Source organism: Lineus longissimus, chromosome 11 (assembly GCF_910592395.1).
Source record: "Lineus longissimus chromosome 11, tnLinLong1.2, whole genome shotgun sequence".
Classification (NCBI taxonomy): Eukaryota; Metazoa; Nemertea; class Pilidiophora; order Heteronemertea; family Lineidae; genus Lineus; species Lineus longissimus.
The window spans coordinates 6492755-6515807 of record NC_088318.1 but is presented as its reverse complement, the minus strand read 5'-3'; the positions used below and the strand labels follow the sequence as shown (position 1 = coordinate 6515807).

Genomic DNA, 23053 nt, shown 5'->3' with positions numbered 1-23053 from the left:
AAGTCACCAAATTATGAACAAAAATGTATTTTGTAACTCCTCACACAACTCCAAGGGACAGTAAACAATGTCTAAACGTATAAACAAAGTCTTTTTGGGTATTTGACCCAAAATTTCTCTCGTCAAAAAAAATCGGGACCGATTTGAACAGGCCATGTTGGTTTTGCCATGCGTCATTGACGAGAGTGTCCGTGCTTGGGCTTGAAAGAGCTGATCATATAGGTCAATGGTATTTGCATATATACACATCTATCCACGAGGATCGAGCTACACAAATTTGGCACAGAGGTGTGAGGTTGTTAGTATTATGGTATGCATTCCGAAGAATTGTGGCGCAATTCCAGCGTGACGGAATCACGGATTCCAGAAATGTTCAACTTTCAAACAAGCTTAGCAGACAGTTGCTGTTTATATCGATCTACAATTTGGCAATATATATCTAACTTGCAATACAGACGTTCGCAAAAGTTAGTCACGTGAGTCCTAAACATATACAGTTTGCAGTGAAGGGACTTTGAACAGATGTGACGGAATAGCAGGGTGTACACTAGTAAAATATTAGCAACATTTTACCAACATTTTACCAACATTTTACCAACATTTTACCAACATTTTTGCAACAAGCCCTTCAAGGCCCTGTGTACACTAGCAACAAAATTGCAACAAATTTGCAACATTTTTACAACATGTTGGTAAATTCTTGCAAACTTTTTAGCTGGAACAAAGGGAAAATAGGTATTTTGGAGGGGAAATTGATGATTCCAAGGAGAGAAGATGTGTTTTGAGTGCTTCTGCAGCAATTTTAGCTGTCATTGTTGAGATGCGGTTGAGGCGGCGAAATAAACCAAAGAGACCAGGCCCTGGATCAAAATGAGGGTGGATCATGGGGCATATCACTGATTGTTAAATGAGTTACGGCTGACTGCATGACAAGCCATCATACAAAAACTTCCTGCGAATGGATGAAACTGCATTCGAAGAACTTCTTGAAAAGGGTTCATCACCCATTACCATTACCCATTACCATTACCAATCATTACCAATCAAGATCGTTGTAGTATCTGGTCATCCTAAACAGCGTCCACCAGGTTTAAAGTCGGGTATAAAGTCTTCAAAATAAAAGTTAGTAGCCATAAACGTAATAAGTATACCATAAAACACATTTCCTGAAAATTTCATGACACTGGGTGTAAGATAAGGGATATGTTGTCTAAAATCATAGGGCTCCTGTAGTATTGGAAGCCCTATCATTTCCTCCAAGTCAAATCCAACATGGCCGCCGACTGGGTGGTGGATGCTAGTACATTTTAGACAACAACTCGCTAATCTAGCACAAAAATGTCATGAAACTATCAGGAAATGTGGAAAATGTTCTGCTTATTTCGTTTTTGACCAGCATATTTTATTGTGATGACTTGAAATATGCTTTTAAACCTGGTGGACGCTGTTTAGTATTACCCGTAGTATCAAACCTTTGGCGGCAGGCAACCTGTACGAATTCATTAAATTGAAAAAATAAATTGCTGTAGTTCTACGTCAAACCTTCAGGCAAAATAAACATAAGATATAAGAAACAAATGCCGTCTAACATATAGGGCATCATTGTATTCATTTCAATCAAAGAGAAGAGAAATGTTTAAGAAAATCATACAGTATTCTTTATGTCATTGACACAGCAACAATTGGAAATAAGGCTTGAAGCGTTCTTGTTAACATTCTATGTCTGTGAGGAGCTCTACTTCATGTATTCACTTATTCATACATTGTAGCTTATAACTTCATAAATTTGATATCAAGAAAACTAAATGGATGATATTTTAAAACCCTCCACCTTTTCCCAAGTGGTTACTCGTTACACTAGGTGCGGCATTATGACTTGTGTACATATGACTATCATTTAACTCAAACTTTTATTATACGTGTATAGCCAAAATAAAATCATAAAGAATTAAAGTATAGTCATTCATTGTGGCTAAAAAATATAGCAAAAAACTTCTTGTGACTTTAGTTCCGACTATGTACTTGACTATGTGACATCTAAACCGGTGTCGTAACCGAATTGGATTGGCGGAGGTATGGAGTCCACCAGAGGCTACGGTCTACCTATGTGGGATCTTTTACTTGCCCTGGCATAGACACTCAGGTCCAAGGGACCACGGCTTAGTCTCATCCGACAAACCGTTGTACATGTACGTGTTGAGAAGGGCCAGGAATTTTAGTTGCATGAAAGCCACGCCGGTTCATCCAGAAAAAAAATGATTTTTAGAGCTGCCAATCCCTGTAGGACCCATTTCAGATTTTTTTCACCAGAAACTCCATATTTTTCAGATTTTGAGGGGGTGAATTCGGTGCTTTTAGTTTTTTTGACAACAAGTGCAATTCACCTCGCTCCACTGGTAGTCCAGTCCTGGTCATTTCTCAGCATACTTTGCCAAGAACTTCTGTACATGGCGAGATTTCTTTGTTATATCAGCATTGTCATCATTCACTGCATTTCGTTTCGGCATTGTTAGCCGATGTCAATGGATTTTTATCACAGAATAAATATGAAGAAATTTCGATAACAAAACCAAAGGTGCCTATGAAGAGTTAAGAGTGGATTCGCGGCATAGGCGTTCACTGGAAGGGCGTGTGTGTGCTCGGTGTGTTGGCCGGGAGGCCAGCTTGCTTGAAATGTTAGTAAGAATTTACCACTTGATCGTCAAGGGGCACCTGTTTTTGTTGCAGTCTTCCCAAAACATGGATACTGTTGCGGCACAAGACATGAATTGCCTTGCCCAAGGCCTAATCAAATTATATTTCTATGTGATATATATTGAATCAATGATTATCTGGATGCTTTTGGGATGAGAAAATGTTCATTTACAGTATGTGTAAGGATGTAAACCCCGGGTCCAAGACAGGTGCCAACGCTAAGGAAATCAATATATCATACTTTTCTACCAACAATCAATAATAAATCCATACTTCTAGGCGTTTCTAAAATTAGGTTCCTGGCAAAGTGTAAATCAATATATATATCTCCTCCTTCTTGGCCATCAACGATCAATGACGGGTCAATATTAATATCTAGCAAAATGTTTATTATTAAATCCATATTTCTCGGCGTATCTTATAATTATTAGGTTCCTGGCAAAATGCAAATCAACATCATCTGATATGTTGATTAATATCTTGAATTATTCTCGGTATTTCTAACATATGGTTCCTAGCAAAATGTAGAAAATTGCCCAACATATGTAACGGACGTTGAGCGTGGTATTCTGCACAGTTGTGGCGTTCTATATATTTCGATTCATGGGATGCTGAGTATGACAAAATGTTAGCAAAATGTCAGTGAACGTCTGATATTTCACGATGGTAGTTCAAGCCTTTCCTTTGGTAAAAACCTTTCTTGTGGGGCATCCGGAGACTTATGAAGCTGAACTTTCATTTTCTATCCAAAAGGAGCCCTACTTAAAATATAAATTTTACATAAAGGTGCCTTTAAAGAGTTTCCGGGGATTAATCCGACTAGCCGTAGTTCCTAAACAATGTTGGATTTCCTGCTGCCTATTATATCTAGCACTGGGGATTTGGAGATGGAACGAAAAAAATGGAGGGGTAATTGGCAGCTTTCTACGTGACGCCACGACGTCGTAAAACGTTAGACCGCCCCCGGGTCGATCTAGACGCAAGGGCCCAACGCGCCGCGTAGCGGCAAAAAAGCGAAGCTGGCGAAACATTTATAACGGGTCACCGTCACTTATTATTGGACTTATAGCGCATTTACGGGGTTGCAACTATTTTGCTTTATAGTGTCACCAGGAAAGAAAAGCATGCGACCTAACGCCGATCTATTTGTATAAAGTGATAATTGGAAGGTATATAGTAGGAAATATCAATAAAATAATCATTCCATGTCGTCTTTTGAGGGCATTTTTGATTGTAAAAAATATATGTGTACGTCACCGTAGTCTCTGCAATGATAATTTTATCAGAGCAGTCTCGCGCAAGTAGAAGTTCTTTACCTACTAGTTCTTCACTTATTAGTCTCAACGTCTGGCGCAAAGCCAGACGTTTTCCATTACGATTTCACTACGATGTTTCACAATAAGGAGCAGTGCGCGAGATATGCTAATGAGCAGACTTCCCTCGCTTGAGTTTCTGAAGAATGTTCCATATCGCGCTAAGCTCATCACTGCTGATTATGGCAGGCGTGCTGCGGTAGGTATCTGCTCCCCAACTTCCACCCTAATACGGTACAATAAGTTACCATTTGATGAGAATGGGACAATGCCCTCACTGTGTGTGGAGTCATAGGGATAAGAAGACATTATTCACATATTCATTAGTGTTGGTACAAGTGATTTTGCCCAAAAAGCATGCGCATTCAAAAAAACAAAATATGCAAGGTATCACGTACATGACCATGACGACGTGCAGAAAGTGCACTGGCCAGTGCATACCCTATGGCTATGTATAGTAAACATGGTAAACATGAACAACATCATTATTCATCGGCAGTTCATTTTACTCCGAGCTTTTCCTGAAACATATTGCCATGATGATTAGGCCTACCATGTACCATGACCAATAACGGCACTAGATCATGTGGATGTCAACAAGTTCACATGAACCGTATAATCCCGCATAATCCCGCATGGCGCATGTGGGGCATGCGTCTAAACCAAAGCCCCAAAATCACTTGTTTTGGTCTATTTCACTTGTGTTTCCCCCGTCTCCCAGTCCATAATACATTTACAGTTTACAATCCCCGATCATGGCCCAACAAAAGGTCATCGGTTGACTAAAGCCAAGGAACACAACTGTTCAATGGATTTATAGTTGAATGCGATCAAACTACGTCTTTTCAATCGTGGATTGTAAATTTAACCCCATGGGCCTAGGGAAGGCCCTATAACAATACTTTCGACGCAGTTATTATCTCCGCTGCCTCCACCATGTTACACACAGTGCTCACTGCTGATTCTAAAATGCGCCACCTAGTCAATTGCACTATCGTCATCACCTCATCATACTTCATTGACATTACAGGCACACATTGACATAGACCACTGTTGCAATCAACGACACAGTCGCTATCCAAGTAGCATTATAGAGGTAATTATCATTATCATACCTCATTAGCATGTGAACCAATCGCGTCGCGTCCTTTGCGATCACGGCAAAGCCTCGTGGAATAATGTCTTTCAACGTTGAATAATTTTTCATATTCCATGCCTACAACTTCAATTTCTTCATAATCCATGGCTAGAAGTTCAATACTAATATAATATCCAAGATAAAGTTACAAGAAGTAGTCAATAGGGGTCTCTCACCTCTCACTGTATGTCCACACTATTCACGCTTGTACGAGGAATACATTCAATGCTGAATCTAACAACACCCAGTGCCCTTACTCTGTATATTAGTCACTGGAAGATGGCCCATTTCACTCCTTGCTTCTACTTCACCTATAGTCTCATTGCAAACGCCTCAGTTCTATGATATCACATTCACTTTCAGCTGTCATGCAACGCAACAACTGTGCTATCTGCCATCGCACATCAACGAAGAAGTGCAGCCGCCCACATTCCACCTCACGTCTGTCCGACCAGCTGCAATCCTCGAGGACGCCCCACTGTACTACGATTTCACTACGATGTTTGACAAGAAGGAGCAGTGCGCGAGATAGGCTAATGAGCAGACTTCCCTCTCTTGAGTTTCGGAAGAATGTTCCATATCGCGCTAAGCTGACCACTCCTGACCATGACAGGCGTGCATTGGACTGGTACAGGTTGGAACTGAACATTGAATATGCTGGTGGTGACGCTTTCTGATGAGAAGTTGGTCGTGACTGATGCAGTATCCTTGGACTTGTCCACAGCATCGTTCAATCATTGCTCTCTGAGCTGCCTTGATTCTGTACCCAAATACTAAGACCAAATGCCTGTTGACTGTGCTTTAAGAGAGACTGGCGCCATGCCTAGAGATATGACTGACCCCTATTGGCAAATTTGTATGACTTTATCTTGCCTACCTAGCTGCTGCCTATAGTCTCCCTTTAACTGCGGAACACTTCAAAGTCGATAAAATGCCATGTTCCACCTTTTAATGTGTTCAGACTGCCATTTTCAAAATAATCAAGTCAGGACACTGCCTTCTAGTCTCATAATAAATTTAGCTTTCCTCAATATATAATAACATTTCTTCTTCTTCAATGCTTTCATCATTCCAAACTTCTCCTCCTCTGACTTTTACAGGGGTACAGTCATGGCAATCAAAACCCAAATACTGAGACCAAATGCCTGTTGACTGTGCTTTAAGAGAGACTGGCGCCATGCCTAGTCTCTCTTAAAGCACAGTCAACAGACACCAACCCCCTCAGACTCAGAAACCACAAACGCCCAACCCTTCCTGCTACCCTAATACTTCTGGATGGCCTTATTGCAAGCAAGAGAAGAAATCGTGGCATTATATTATGAAACGATAACACTGCTGGTTTTGGCCCATGAACACCATAGTCCACTGAGTCCCGAGCTTAATCTTAGCTGGCAGGAGTTGAGTGTGAATGCTGCTTTAATTTGGAGCCTATTGTTTGTTTGCAGTCAACTAGCAACTTCAGCGAGAGGCTTTAGTTTTATTTCCATGCTGCTCAGGTTCTGATTATTGACGTCACTACAGTCCCACAAAATCGTCGTTGTTTTCATGAAGTGACCAATCAACAAATTTTCAATGTTGAGGTTTTGCCACCAAACCTAATCATATAGGTCAATGGTTCTTCTCTCAAATTTGTAGACCTGTACATGAAGTCGTTTAGAACATACAATCAATTAAGTTTGTCGAATCAACTTTGGACGTGATGGATCACGTCCAAAGTCCGCATGCGAATCGGGGCAAAAATTTGCCTGGTCGAAAATCGCCTCACTCACTCGCCTCGAAATAGCTGCCTGCTTCGGGGGACACCCTAAACTAAGAGCTAAGAGCCAATACTCTATTTAAGAGCCAAGTGCCGCCAGGAAAGCCACGAGCAAAGAGAAAATATAGGAAAATGAATATAATTATTATCTTTGGGAGCCCGAGGCCCACAGGTGCTGATGAATAAAGTTTTTTGTAACCGTTTATGACGTTGTAAGACATCGCCACCTGGACAGGGGTTGTCTGCAGCCTGGATTTTTTATCGTACTATCGTTACGCCGTCTGTACAATACGGTGAACATTGTGACTGCACTTCATACACCCTGTACAGTCACACGTCTGTTACGGAGCAACTCTGAAACAGTTTCATCTCTGAAAGACACCAACGCAACTTTGAAACCGCAACTCTGTAAGAAGATAACTTTGTTGTCGTCCGCGAGATGTCTCAGCCGGTGCATCAAGTAGTGATTAACTAATGAATGCCCAGTCCTCTGGTCTATGTATAGTGTATAGTGTATAGTATAGGCAAAGTTTGAGGAATCTAGCGCTGCTGTTCAAGGAGAATCAACCACACACATAATTAAGCCTTTGTTACACGTTGCATGAGCTACATGTACGAAGTCCGAACTGAACAGCCTTCCAGCCCCTTTCTCCGGAATTTAGTCAATGAAACCCACATCAGGATTTTCCACAGCTGCAATAGAAGGGGGGGGGGCGTTATAGTTATCAGTCATCATTAGTCATCGGGCTCTGTCATCAACTTTTGAAGTTGATGTTGGCTCAATATGTAGGCCATACCGGTAATTAAACAAAATGTACCTCCAAAATGGGGGGGGGGGGTTATCCTGGGACATCCTGGGCATTTTTTGCATCCTAATAGATTGAAAAGAAAACTTAAGTCACTAATCTACCGGCTATATGTATTTCTCACTTACATGCATGCTACATATGACATTATACATAAACTAATTATAAAAAAGTATATTCTCCGATACTGTACAGTCCACGAGAGCCGTCGCCATCACTACAAAAGCATTGGTATATCCTGGCCCAGATAACTTGAAATTTATCCTGTCAGCCTTATCAAGCTCAATGCATGCAGTGTAAATCACTACCTGATCATTTTTTCTCTTTGCTTTTTGGTCTGATAATTGTAAACGACTCTCACATGAACCATTAGTATACAAAGGCCTACTTCTTTCTCCCCATTTAACATTCCGACTCAAAAAGCAAAAGTATAATCCTGTCAAGAATGGGAAAGTACCGTGATTAGAAGTAAGCTATGATTTGTCTTTTAATTATTTGCTTAAATGAGAATTGGTTCGTACCTTCCGAATAACGGACAATTAAGTGAGCAGAAAAACGTAAGTGTAATGAACAAGACGTAGAATCAAAGTAGGCTACATTGTGTATAGAACGGCACGAAGTACAATATATTGTTCGTCACCCTTCAGGATTTTCACAAACTGCGCAGCCGTGCGTACACAGGGAGAATATGATGAAAAATCTATATAAAATATAAAGAAGTGGGAAGCCAATCTATAGAAGTCTGTCAGCCAAACGTTTGGCCAAAGTAGCCTTCCACATGTCAAAGTGTTTGGCTGAGGATACGTCTAAAACAATGAACTCTCCCTCATGTAAGTAGTTGGTGTCGTTGTTGCTGCTCTTTAATAACCAGGTCGAAAGAAGCCGGTCTTTAAATCTCTTGCGATGATCTTCTTGGGTCATACTGTCACAGAATGCATCAAAACTGCCAAAGTCCTCGACTGAAATGAGAAAATGTCCAGGCACTGTGCGAATTGAACGTCCGTTTCTTTCCTCAGATCTTACCCAGAGTCGTGTTTTATTGGAAATGCCCAAGAGGACCTCGCCCTCACCAGTGTTCATTTGTTCACCAATTTGAGCCTGATATTCACTCATGCTTTCATACGCCATTTGCTCCAGAGAATCGTCTGTTTCCCCAAGCAAGGCCTGATCAATGTCCACAGTCATCTCAGTATCAATCTCTAGTGGCAGGGTGTCAGACAAATTCGTTGGGCAGGCATGTGGCTTGCCCAATGAAATCGTACGTGTCAGTCAGGGTCTTCTGTAGATGGTGCGGCTTCATTTTCTGGGGTCAGACTCCTTTTAATAAAACACCCCTTTTAATGAAGAAATGATGAAATGAGACCCGAAGGTCGAAAATTTACCCAATATTTGTTGGTCGCCCCGCCCGCCACTCAGGGTGTGGAAACGACCCTTGCTAACGCGCCTTTTTTACCAACTAGCATGGTGTACCCGACCTCAGAATGCCTATTGAGTGAACCGAGCCCGGGTCGGACAAAAACACATTCAGCCATGCCTTAGTACTAGTAGCCTACATACCGGTACTACCAGTATATGGTATAATGATACTATAGATAGGGATAGTAGCCATTGGAGATGCCTGGTCATAGTTTTCAAAAAAAGGGACCCGCTATCGGTCGATCCACTAGCACTAAAAGGTATATCCTACAAACCTTATCTTCTGGCTCCGAGTCGGGCTCCGAGTCGAAGCTGTCATTACAAATGACATGAATGACGGTCGACAGTAAAAAAAACAGAATGAGTAGTAGCTTAAGCTTCTTCATCTTTGGGCCTCAAAATAACCTTAGAGGAAACTGACCAAATGTGTACATGTATTGAGATAACCTCATTGCTAAATATAGCCCCGGCATTATAGCACCATGATAGCGCTAACTGTGACCACACGTAGCGACTCGCACATGGTTGCAGGGTTGCAGCAAATGGCGTGCCATCTGGTGCCAATATGAGAAATCTAATGTTTCAGAGTTGCGGTTTCAAAGTTGCGTTGGTGTCTTTCAGAGATGAAACTGTTTCAGAGTTGCTCCGTAACACACGTCTTTGTCATTCGGGCCGTCAGAAATGGATCCGGATGGGGATGCCAGCTCCCCAGGAAAATCGCCTGGGGCCTACCGGCGATTTTACGTTGAAAACAAGTAAGTGTTCGATAGCATTAGGTAGGCCTACCGTCATCGGTAAAACATGAAACATTAATCTATCTATCTATATAATAATACTGGAAGGGGGACGAATAAAGTCACACTTAGAGGCGTTGGATTGCCTTGAAATTTTGCATGAATTGTGGTGACACCTTACCCTGATGCAACGTCTTGGTTTTGTTCAAAAATTTACTTCAGTGGAGCAGTAATGAGGGATTTTTAATCGGACACTGTCAATTCTCCTTACCACTTATTGCTGTTAAATTATGCAGGGGCTTAATCAATTATCTGCACTCCCTCTGGGGTGAATAACATTACCTTTTGAACAGCTGGCTGTGGGGGATGATTGGAACAGCCGGTATACCTGCTGACCTGCTGAACCCAGGTTAATGTTATTCTCAATCCACGATTTCGCGGGAAATGAAATTGTAAACAAACGCATGTGTGCAGTTCAAATGTAAACAAAAATGTATTTTTGGTACTTTGGTTGCTGGACTTGGGTTTTCCCGCAGTTAGGAGCTGGGGTCAAATTGATGGTCTATTGTTTATGGGTGCTGTTTTAGTCAGAGCTAGCCCTTGATTATGAAGGAATTTTCAAATGAAGGTTTCCATGGTCTGTTTATGTGCTCACCACAGCTTTCAATACTTGATGTATCTGAAGAGGCACGCTGAACCTGACATGGCCTTATCAAGGAGCTGCTCACGATGCTGAACTTCTAGCTTGCCTGTCGACGAAGTGCCTTGCCCGAGACATTTGGAAGCCGACATGTGAAGGCCTATCTGAGTTCTCCTTCTTCTCCGTATAAAAAGGGGCATATTGCTGACTAAGGAACGAGGCATATTGACATTGCCTCATCATCTCTATCGGACCAATTGATACACTTTTTATGCACACATACAGCACGCCACAGCTAGGTCCGAGTTTGTGGACAAATGGTTTGTTTAATTTGCCTCTTCAATATTGCTCCTTTGATATTGCATTAGATTTTTATTGCAATTCAATCTATTCAAGATATAGCCCATTTGAACCTGCCTGCGCCACGGGTATAATGCTATAATATCATAATACTATAAGGCGGCTCGATAAAGTGCCATTTGGGGGTAGTGTTTCGTCTCGAAATTTTGCACGTTTGCAGGTGATATGTTATCCTGATGCAACGTTATGTTTATTTTCGGAAATTTACTTCAGCGGAGCAGTAATGAGGGATTTTTTAATCGTACACTGTCAATTCTCATTACCACTCACAGAAGCCAAGTCATTGCTGTTTAGTTATGCAGGGGCTTAATCAATTACCTGCACTCCCTGTGGGGTGACTAACATTACCGGTTGAACAGCTGGCTGTTGGGGGATGATTGGAACAGCCTGTACCTGTTGACCTGCTGAACCAAGGTTAATGTTATTTTCAATCCACGATTGCAAGTCACCTGATCTTCGAGAATTACTGCCAAACCATAGATTCGAGATTTCGCGGGGAAATTGTGAACAAACGCATGTGTGCAGTTCAAATATAAACAAAAATGTATTTTTGGTACTTTTGGTTGCTGGACTTGGGTTTTCCAGTAAGGAGCTGGGGTCAAATTGGTGGTCTATTGTTTATGGATGCTGTGGTAGCCAATGCTAGCCCTTGATTATGAAGGGATTTTCAAATGAAGGTTACCATGGTACTTGATGTATCTGAAGAGGCACTCTGAACTTGGCATGGCATTATCAAGGAGCTGCTCACGGTGCTGAACTTCTAGCTTGCCTGTCGACTTAGTGCCTTGCCCGAGATCATGCTACATGTAGGAGGAGCACGCATTTTAAAGTCATAGTAGTGATAGTGAATAATTGGTTCGAGCCATTTGGAGGCCGACATGTGAAGGCCTATCTGGGTTCTCCTTCTCTGTATAAAAAGGCGCATATTGCTGACTAAGGAACGAGGCATATTCACATTGCCTCATCATCTCTATCAGACCAATTGATATACTTTCATGTGCACGCATACAGCACGCCACAGCTAGGTCCGAGTCTGTGGACAAATGGTTGGTTTAATTTGTCTCTTCGATATTGAAACCTTTGATATTGCATTAGATTTTCATTGCAATTCATCTATTCAAGGTATAGCCCATTTGAACCTGCCTGCGCCACGGGTACAATGCTAGTGTACTATATGGATGGTGGTTGCATGATACGGCTCTCGGTCGATCAGATCACCTAGTACAGCACATGATGTACAATGACGATGTACAGCTGGGCCGTGGGGAGGGGGTAGAATTAGACAAGTACGTACGCCTATCTGTCCTGTAAAAAAAGGTGATCGTGGCTCTTGGCTTTTGGCTCTTAGTTTAGGGTATCCCCTGCTTCGGTGATTCTATCATGATCAGGCAAAAATTCAGACTGAATGAAAATCACAGGCAAACATCTATCATTATCAATAATCGCGCCTAATTCGCTCACCGGCCATCGGAACGGAGCGAATATTACATGTGTTGCAGTATGCGAATTCCGACATCAGCTGATAGCAGACCAAACAAAAACACAAATTGGAATTCCCGGTCAACCTGACTCCAGTAATCAAACACATCTATCAACGAGGATCGAGCTACACAAATTTGGCACAGAGGTGTGAGGTTGTTAGTATTATGGTATGCATTCCGAAGAATTGTGGCGGAATGTACCGAATCATACAGCTAATCATAGTTAGGCTTTATGTTTCCGAGTCTCAGCCAACTAATCAAGATCGTTGTAGTATCTGGTCATCCTAAACAGCGTCTATCAGCGTCCACCAGGTTTAAAGTCGGGTATGAAGTCTTCAAAATAAAAGTTAGTAGCCATAAACGTAATAAGTACACCATAAAACACATTTCCTGAAAATTTCATGACATTTGGGTGTAAGATAAGGGAGATGTTGTCTAAAATCATAGGGCTCCTTGGAAGCCCTATCATTTCATCCAAGTCAAATCCAACATGGCCGCCGACTGGGTGGTGGATGCTGCTACATTTTAGACAACAACTCGCTAATCTAGCACAAAAATGTCATGAAACTACTAAGTATCAGGAAATGTGGAAAATGTTCTGCTTATTTCGTTTTTGACCAGCATATTTTATTTTGATGACTTGAAATATGCTTTTAAACCTGGTGGACGCTGTTTAGTATTACCCGTAGTATCAAACCTTTGGCGGCAGGCAACCTGTACGAATTCATTAAATTGAAAAAATAAATTGCTGTAGTTCTACGTCAAACCTTCAGGCAAAATAAACATATGACTATCATTTAACTCAAACTTTTATTATACGTGTATAGCCAAAATAAAATCATAAAGAATTAAAGTATAGTCATTCATTGTGGCTTAAAAATATAGCAAAAAACTTCTTGTGACTTTAGTTCCGACTAACTAGTCAAAACAATTGTACTCTAGCTATGATGATTATGGCCATAAGAATATGAAAATGTGTATACAGCATTTATCAGACTTTATCACAGACATACATGTGCTTGACTATGTGACATCTATAAAGGCAAATACAGGCCTGCGTACTGGAAGGAAACTTTGTTCTACTGACACGCAAAGCCCTTGATAGATCGACAGCATTTATCAGACTTTATCACTGACTTACATGTACTTACATGTAGGCCTAATTTGGATTTCGTTACCTTGTGATCCATCCACCCGATTGCGATTGCGTGACGAAACACAATGTTTACTCAGTATTCAAGCAGTAAAAACAAAGCATTGCTATCACAGCACTAAGATTATCCACCAGTGAAGCAAGCGACCCATTAGTGTCACACAGGCCTGGATCTGGGGCTCAACCGAAGCTGATCCCCACTCTGCAAATTGAAAACTAGTCAAATGTGAAAAGTTTATTATGGTACAGAGATAAAAAATACCGCAAGCTGAAAGGTATTCATTCTATACTTTTAAATTCAGGTCGCTTGGCGATTTAAATATTTTTAAGTGGCTTCTGCTTAATATCATTTAAAGTTGATATAATGCGACTTTAATTCTTTAAATCCAATTTAATTCTCAAATCATGTTTTGTTTTAAAAATCGCCATGTAGGCCTAAAAGCATGGTAGCAAATGATTAACACTGACGTATCCATCAAACAGAATTAAATTTAATCGAGAAATGGCGCTGTAATACCTGAAAATTTGTTTTTTCGTATCAATTTTGAAGTTTATATACAGGGAAATTTTGGTGGTAATATCATTGAGAATGGTCTAAACATCATAATGAGTTTACAGACTGATGAGGAATGCCTATATGCCACTTGATATGTCTTTGAATATCACAGCATAACCTGAAAGGCCAAAAATTATAAGCCACAAACACTTTGTGATACTTTCAATTACCTTTCGTGGCATAATAATATGTTCACGAGCAAACTAGTATAAACCTATACCCGCGAAAGACGTAAAACTTTCCTGCACAGGGATATTTTTCAGTTCTATGGCATTGTTTCCTCATAATCGGCTTTTATAGATGATTATACTACGTCAACCTTGTCTGTGTGTTTGCCCACCTCTGCTTGTTGCAAGTCAAGCTGAATCACAGTGAAAATGTAAAAGCCTACGCAACCACTTAATTTTGTAACGACATATAGGCCTATATTGTTGGTTGGGACGACCCATTGCCTGATGATCATGCAGAACACTGGTAACGGATATTCACCGATTTGAGGAAACTGGAAACTGTCAAATTCCCGAGAAGCGTGAAGCCAACGACAGCAAACGGAGTAGCAGAATTACGTGTTTTTGCAGATGCGAGCTTCAAGGCATACGGAGCAGTTGGATATATGCGTTGGAGCACAGACGACGGCCCTAGAGTTCGACTATTTACTGCGAAAGGGAGACTAGCCCCACTCCAACAGACTACAATCCCAAGACTTGAACTGATGGCAGCACTTGTAGCATCTAGACTAGCAAAAACAATTGTAACTGAACTCAAGGACAAACCGACCGTGACACTATGGACTGATTCGCAGATTGTTTTACACTGGTTGCAGTCAGAATCCTCAAAATGTACAAAGTATTCAAAACAATTGCAGTTAGAAGTGTGTAAATCATTACCCACCGGCCTGTGTAACAACCAGCTGCATCACCAAAAACATCACGAGTCCTGTATCCATGAGTATTGGTTCAGAAAAATGAGACAAAGACGAACGGCGAATTAATGGCGGGCGTTTTGGCTTCCAATGGCGCGCGTTTTAACGACGCAAAAATTATAATAGCAAAAATGCAGTTTGTTTCATATGAGTTGTCTGTTTCAGTCATGAAGTACACACATTTGATTGTTCGTATGGAAAAGCTGATTTAATTCAATAAAATATTCCATGTTGGAAAAAAAACGACCAACTTCTGGTATAAACGTTGTCCGCCTGCTCCCACCCGATGGCCAGTGTGTAGCGTAACCACTATTGGCCAGTTCCGGGCCATTCTCTGTAATGTATTCAAGAAAGTGTTTATATCGTAGTTATGGCGACGCGTTTCGTCCGTAGGTCTCGTTGTTGATTAAGGAGTTTTCCCCGAATGTACGCGATGATGAAGTGCCCATTAACAGGACGTGACACATATTTTAAGGTAGGTATATACTCCTAAAATATGGATTTTTTCAAAAAATATTTTTTTTGAGATTTTTGTATAAAATGATTTCTTTAATACATATGAATAATGTTTTGTGAGATTTTTCCTCCAAAACAAATTTTAAGTGGGTTAATGAGCCTAATTAAGAAGAAAAAAATTAATTGCTTAAACTCCCTAGCAACCACTTTCAGCCTTGGATACAGCCAGTTCTATCCAATCAAATTTAAAAACAATTGTGCCAATGATGAAGGGGATTTTTATGATGCTGGTGGACATTGATATCATTCTCAACTGTTTTAATAGCTGAAATGTTGTATTTGGAGTATAAGTAGGTCTGAAACACATTTTCTCACATTTTTTGGTGGTTCGATTGCGAACCACCATCTGTGCTTGGTTATTCGTTTTTACTCCTCTATAGTCCCATGTATGCATCTGTGTGAACAAATTAGTTCACATGTTTGTAACGTCCAAAAAGACGATGCTATTCTGCCTAGATCCCTCAGATTAATCTCAGCTTGATTCGCCCACTTGAATTTACTAATAGCCGCTATAACCTGCTGAATAAATAATTTTTTAACACCCATTTTGTTCCAAACATCGCCGTTAGCTCTGTTCACAATATTGCCAATTGGGCCGGACAATCACGGAAAAAAGCAAACATTTTACATTTCTTCCTGTATAATTCTTACAGTAACCATTCTCCCGTGAAAGAAAGTTACACAAAAATTCAAAAAAAATCGAGGGTCAACCATTCAACTTTTGAGATATATTGAATTTTGCACAAATCAGCGAAACACGCACCACTTGGCACTGGACGGCATTTCAACACGGGCCCGACGCACACCTCAAGTTCACTGTACACAAACGTCGGCAACAGCAGTAAAATGCGTAGTTTCTTGTTATCAGCCTATTGAGCAGCGCTCCAGGTTTCAGAAACTCCAAATAACGGAAACTCCAAATGTCTTTGTCAAAACAATTGATAAATCAACATTGGCATACACTGAGGACCAAGAAATCAACGATTTTTTAGGAACTATCGCACTGGGGACATTGTGCATGCATACATTGAAACTCCCTTATGAGACCTTAGGCGTGTTCTAGTGATAATGACAAATTAAACTGTTATGTAGTCCTACATCTAAGTTATCAATTAGCAAAAATTTCTCGACACTATCAGTCCATGTTTGCGTCGGGAACTACAATTTGAAAATCGTTAAATGACATCCACTGTTCAGTTACTGGTTAACGCAATGCGTTGAATAGCTGTTAACGAATCTAAATGCTGCAAATCCCATTCAACGGGAGAGAAATAGCGTTGAACGGGAATAGGGTAATTGTGACCGCCATACTAGAGCAAACAACGACGCCCGACATCGCTGACCCTAATGCTTTGATAAAGTCAAAGAGATCTCCATATCGATAAAATGTTCTGAAAGTTATCTAACTAGGCCAGTAACATAAATCAATCGAACATGAAGCTCAGTCTTCTGTATATACAGGAGTCGCATGAAAACAAGCTCCGCTATCACCATTCACTTTCCCAAATAGAGCTCTCACTTTGCCTATTCTCATTTTTCTCAATACCTGGTCGAGATGGTAACCGGAAAAACGCCGACTTACCGACTAACCACCACATTTACCATATCCCATTCGCTCCTCACAGTGCCCAGCGCCATAGAGTCCATCCTCTTGCCAACAGGGCCTACAACACGACTTTTCCTTAAGCAGGAGGGAGTAAGTATGTATCAAGTGAAATGGCTTGATATTGTCATGATGCATAGAGTCTGACAGCAGCACGATTTGGTGAAATCCGAAAAAACTAATAAAACGAGGGAGGTTTACTCATTTGCATGATGGGCGTTATCAAATGTAGGCCTAGGCCTACATCCGGGTTGGAGCGTATTACATGTATAGGTCTATATATACTTCACTTTATTTCGGTCGGTTCTAAACGCGGCATTGGCACTGACATTGGCATTGGCATTGGCAGTGGTAATCTGCCAAATGAGTACCAAATATGGAAGTTGAATACGATTGCAATAGGGGGCGTGTTTTGAGATTTTTCTGCCAGTTGGCTAACAACCGGGCTCAGGTGCCTACATATAAATGTAAGTGTCGAAAATCGTCGGAAATCCACTCAATATTAAAATTTGTGATATTTCTCCTATCTAAAGAATATTCATGAGCTATGGCCACTAATGAATGGTTTTATATAGGTCTCATTTTGGGAATTTTGCAGATTGCCAATGTCAATGCCAATGCCAATGCCAATGCCAATGCCAATACAGCGTTAAGAACCGACCCACTTTATTCGAAGTTGTACGTTTTTGATAAGAGAATATTAAGTTTACACATGAAAAACTTTCAAACAATCAACTATGGCTGGCGCGAGTGGACAAAATTCAGAATTATGCCACGGCATAAATAGAAATTGTGGTGCACCATGACCATAAATCAACCAATCAAAACATCGGATCTCGTGAATTATGCCGCGGTAGAATTCAAAATTATGCCACAGCATACATAAAAAACAAAAAAAAAGAGGAATTGTGGTGTGGCATAATTAGACCAATCAGAAGGTGGCAATCGTTTTATCTATGGTGCGGTATAAATCGCCCTTCCGTCCACAATTCCTGTTTATGCCGCGGCATAATTCGCGATATCCGATCGAGGCTTTGATTGGTCGATTTAATGGTGCACCACAATTCTGATGTAGGCCTATGCCGTGGCATAATTTTGAATTCTGTCCAATCGCGCCAGCCATAGACGATTGCCACCTTCTGATTGGTCTGATTATGCCACACCATAATTCCTATTTATGCCGTGGCATAATTCTGAATTCTGCGAGATCCGATGTTTTGATTGGTTGATTTATGGTGCATCACAATTCCTATTCATGCCGTGGCATAATTCTGAATTATGCGAGATCCGATGTTTTGATTGGTTGATTTATGGTGCACCACAATTCATAGTTATGCCGTGGCATAATTCTGAATTTCGTCCACTCGCGCCAGCCATAAATCAACAGCATTATAACAGGTTTTGCTGTGGTTATTTTAGACCGATATAATAATGGAATGAGCGGACAGCAACACTTATTAGGATCTAACAACGATAAAACCAACGGACTCGTGTCTTCAGATGTTTAGTTCAATGTTCTAAAGACAGGTGTCGCCTCTGTGTAATCAGTGTAACATTGTAGTGATGTCCTAAGTAATAAAGTCATCTGTTGCTACCCGCTCGTTCCATCATCGCTACGTAACCAACAAACAGAATTAAATTTCATCGAGAAATGGCGTTGTAATACCTGAAAATTTGTTTTTTCGTATCAATTTTGAAGTTTATATATAGGGAATTTTTTGTGGTAATATCATTGAGAATGGTCTAAACATCATAATGAAAGTACTGATGAGGAATGCCTATATGCCACTTGATATGTCTTTGATTATCACAGCATAACCTGAAAGGCCAAAAATTATGAGCCAGCAGTGAAACACTTTGTGATACTTTCAATAACATTTCGTGGCATAATATTTTCACGAGCATACTAGTATAAACCTATACCCGCGAAAGACGTAAACATTTCCAGCACACGGATTTTTTTCAGTTCTACGGCATTGTTTCGTCATAATCGGCTTTTATAGATGATTATACTACGTAAACTTTGTCTGCGTGTTTGTCCATCTCTGCTTGTTGCAAGTCAAGCTGAATCACAGTAAAAATGTAATTGCCTACGCAGCCTCTTAATTTTGTAATGACATATATATTGTAGCAAGGAGTGTGTAAATTATTACCCACCGGTCTGTGTAACAACCAGCTGCACCACCAAAAACGTCACGACTCTTGTCTCCATGAGTGAAATCGGTTCACAAAAAACGAGACGAAGATGAACGGGAAATGGCGCGCGTTTTGGCTTCCAAGGTCATTTGTGGGAAATCAGAATCTTCGGCTAGGAATAAGTTTTAGTGTTTTAACGACGCAACAACAGTTTGTTTCATATAAGTTGTCTGTTTTAGTCATAAATGACACATTTGATTGTTAGTATGGACAAGCAGATTTAATTCAATAAAATATTCCATGTTGGAAAATCAACGACCAACTTCTGTTATAAACGTTGTCCATATGCTCCCGCCCGCGAGTTTTTTTCACAGGTAGGTTCGTACCATATTGTACATTGACAGCCAATCAGAGCTCAGTAACTTCGCCTGACGAAACGCAGTTAGTCAGTAAACAAGATAAGCGATGCACATTGACAAATGGTGCGAGTTCGAATCTCGGAAGGACCCAAAAAATTATGCACTTTTTGTTTTTATTGTTTTTTTTCATTTACTTAATTATTTTAATAATAAATTTCTGGCTGTCAATGTACACAATTGTACGAACCTACCTGTAAAAAAAACTCGCCCGATGGCCAGTGTGTAGCGTAACCACTATTGCTCACTTCCACTATTGCCACTCTCTGTAATGTATTCAAGAAGTGGTTATCGCGTAGTTATCGCTACGCGTTTTGTCCGTAGGTCTCGTTGTTAATTAGGGAGTTTTTCTCGAATAATGTACGCGATGATGACGTGCCCCATTATCAACAGGACGTGACATCTATTTTAAAATGCGTTTCGAAAGTGATTGCATGAGGACAACTCATTTGCGTCGTGTATCACTGGAAACGCCTTATTCTGCAGGATGTTAAATCCCGCGTTTTATATCTTTAAATAACTCAGAGGCGTCGCATTTGCTCCTAGCTCTGTTCACCATCCCAAATGGCAATATTGCCAATTGGGCCGGACAATCACGGAAAAAAGCAAACAGTTTACATTTCTTCCTGGATAATTCTTACAGTAACCATTCTCCCGTGAAAGTAAGTTACACAAAAATTCAAAAAAATCGAGGGTCAACTATTGCGCTTTTGAGATATATTGAATTTGCACAAATCAGCGAAAAACGCACCACTGGCACTGGACGGCATTTCAACACGGGGCCGACGCACACCCCGAGTTCACTGTACACAAACGTCGGTGACAGCAGTAAAATGCGTAGTTTCTTGTTATCAGCCTATTGAGCAGCGCTCCAGGTTTCAGAAACTCCAAATAACATGTCTTTGTCAAAACAATCGCTAAATCAACACTGGCATACACTGAGGACCAAGAAATCAACGATTTTTTAGGAACTATCGTACTGGGGGACATTGCGCAAGAATACATTCAAACTCCCTTATCATACCTTAGGCGTGTTCTAGTGATAATGACAAATTAAACTGTTATGTAGTCCTACATATGAGTTATCAATTAGCAAATTTCTCGACACTATCAGCCCATAATTGCGTCGGCAACCACATTTCGCGGAAAACACCTTAGAGATTTTTGGCGAGTTCAAAATCCACGCCCGTGTTCGTATCCCTATCGAATTTAATGACATTTTCCCATCCTGTACAATGTTGAAAGGTGAAATGAATATGCATCTTCCAAATAACTTCTCAATCAAGTAGGCCTATGTATCATTTACATGGTAATCAGCTTATCACGCATCGGGAAAAACACCATATGTAAGAAACGATCGGATACGCAATACGGGCATGAATTTCGAACATGCGGAAAGTCCCTATACTATGGCGTACCAAAAAGGTCACAATAAAAACATATTCCCGTTCACCGTTATTGCTTTCCCGTTTTAAATAGATATTCCGTTAATATCTATTTAACGCTTATTTGACCTCTATATTGACCATCTGACAGCCGAGAGGAAGCTCCCGACCGACTATTAATGATTTAGGGTTCAAGTTATATTTGAATAGCCTTTAACAAGGATTATGTAGCGTTGTGGTACAATTTGAAAACCGTTTAATGACATCCACTGTTCAGTTACTGGTTAACGCAATGCGTTAAATATATAGCTTTTAACGAATCTAAATGCTGCAATTCCCGTTCAACGGGAAAGAAATAGCGTTGAATGGGAATAGGGTAATTGTGACCGCCATACTAGAACTATACACAGAGCAAACAACGACGCTCGACATCGCTGACCCTAATGCTTTGATAAAGTCAACGAGATGTCCATATCGATAAAATGTTCTGAAAGTTATCTAACCAATACGGTGGCCCATAGAGGACATGCGTTTTGTGTTTATTTTCAATATATTAGAATATTTTTCTCTTTACAATGCGATTTTTTTCTCTCGAATTACAACGCCGTCGGATTTATTTCTCACCGCCGAAAAAATAATTCCCACCGCCGGGTTAAAAATAATAATTCCCACCACCACGGTGGAAAATAATATCCACCGCGGTGGAAAATAATATCCAACGCGGTGGAAAATGATATCCACCGCGGTGGGAAATGATATCCACCCCGGTGGGAAATGATATCCACCGCGGTGGGAAATGATATCCACCGCGGTGGAAATGATACCCACCGCGGTGGGAAATGATACCCACCGCGGTGAAAATAATATCCACCGCGGTGGAAAATAATATCCACCCCGGTGGGAAATAATATCCACCGCGGTGGAAATAATACCCACCGCGGTGGGAAATGATACCCACCGCGGTGAAAATAATATCCACCACGGTGGAAAATAATATCCACCGCGGTGAGAAATGTGGACATTCTAGTAGTATAGGATACATCGAACACACAGCATGGATGCCCCCGGCCAGCTACTAGGCTAGGCTATGTCCTGAAGTGAAATGAAACGAAATGAAACGAAACGAAACGAAACGACACGACACGACACGACACGACACGACACGACACGACACGACACGACATGAAATTTATTGGCCAAAACACAATCTTTGCATATAAGGCACGAAACACAAATACAAATGTACATTACTATCAAAATATCAAAACAATAAATTTACAATATAACCACAATCCCACGTTGCTATCGTTACAGCACAGCTAATCAGAGGTCTAAAAGCGCTCTAGTTTTTTGAAGAAAACAGAGACATATGCGTTGTGAAGACACAGTGACAGTAAACACACAAATAATGCAGCAACTGCATGTACATGTAATTTCAAACCAACCAAAAAATTGTAGTAAGTGCTATGATTATTTACAGGACTAGAAATATTTAGGAACGTATTCAACATTTACGTTCCTAATTTTGAAAGCTTTGGTTATAAAATGTCCCAATGATGATACGACATGAAAATCTGTAGATGACATTGTTTTTATGAATTTTAAGTCATTGGGAAGATTGCAGTTAGGCAAGTTGAGTCGGGACCGTTGATAGTTGAAAAGATTACATTCAAACAGGAATTAATGAATCTCTGTTTCAACTTTATTGCAGTGGGGGCACAATCTTTCTGCAACCGGGGTGCCCGTGTGCCAGACTCAATTTTTAATTTGTGATTACTTATCCTAAATCTAGTTAATTGAATTCGATCAATGGTCGGTAGCATCATTGATAGATAACTTTCATATGTGAAAGATGATTTGAATTGTCTGTAAAGATGGAGTTTGTTTTTCTGTGCAGGGTTCCTACGTACATCATTATACAATATGGAATGCAATTCATGTTGGTACATATCCTTTAACCTCATATTAAACAGAGAAATATCAACATTTGACCCCTTGAAGTGGAGGAGTGACTGCCAAATGTTCCCA

At 40.6% G+C, this 23053-nt stretch overlaps 1 protein-coding gene across 2 annotated transcripts in view; it reads right to left on the bottom strand.

Annotated features, from left to right (window-relative positions):
- The window catches only part of LOC135495485 (uncharacterized), a 66581-nt gene that overhangs the window by 20192 nt on the left and 23336 nt on the right, over positions 1–23053 (bottom strand). Inside the window, exon 1 of one of the 2 annotated variants that reach the window (XM_064784185.1) lies at positions 17068–17290. The exons of the other annotated variant lie outside the window; for it this stretch is intronic. Coding sequence (XP_064640255.1) covers positions 17068–17083 — 16 coding nt within the window. The 5' untranslated portion in view covers positions 17084–17290. Of the gene's footprint in view, positions 1–17067; positions 17291–23053 lie in introns of those variants that run through there. 2 annotated transcript variants of the gene reach the window in all.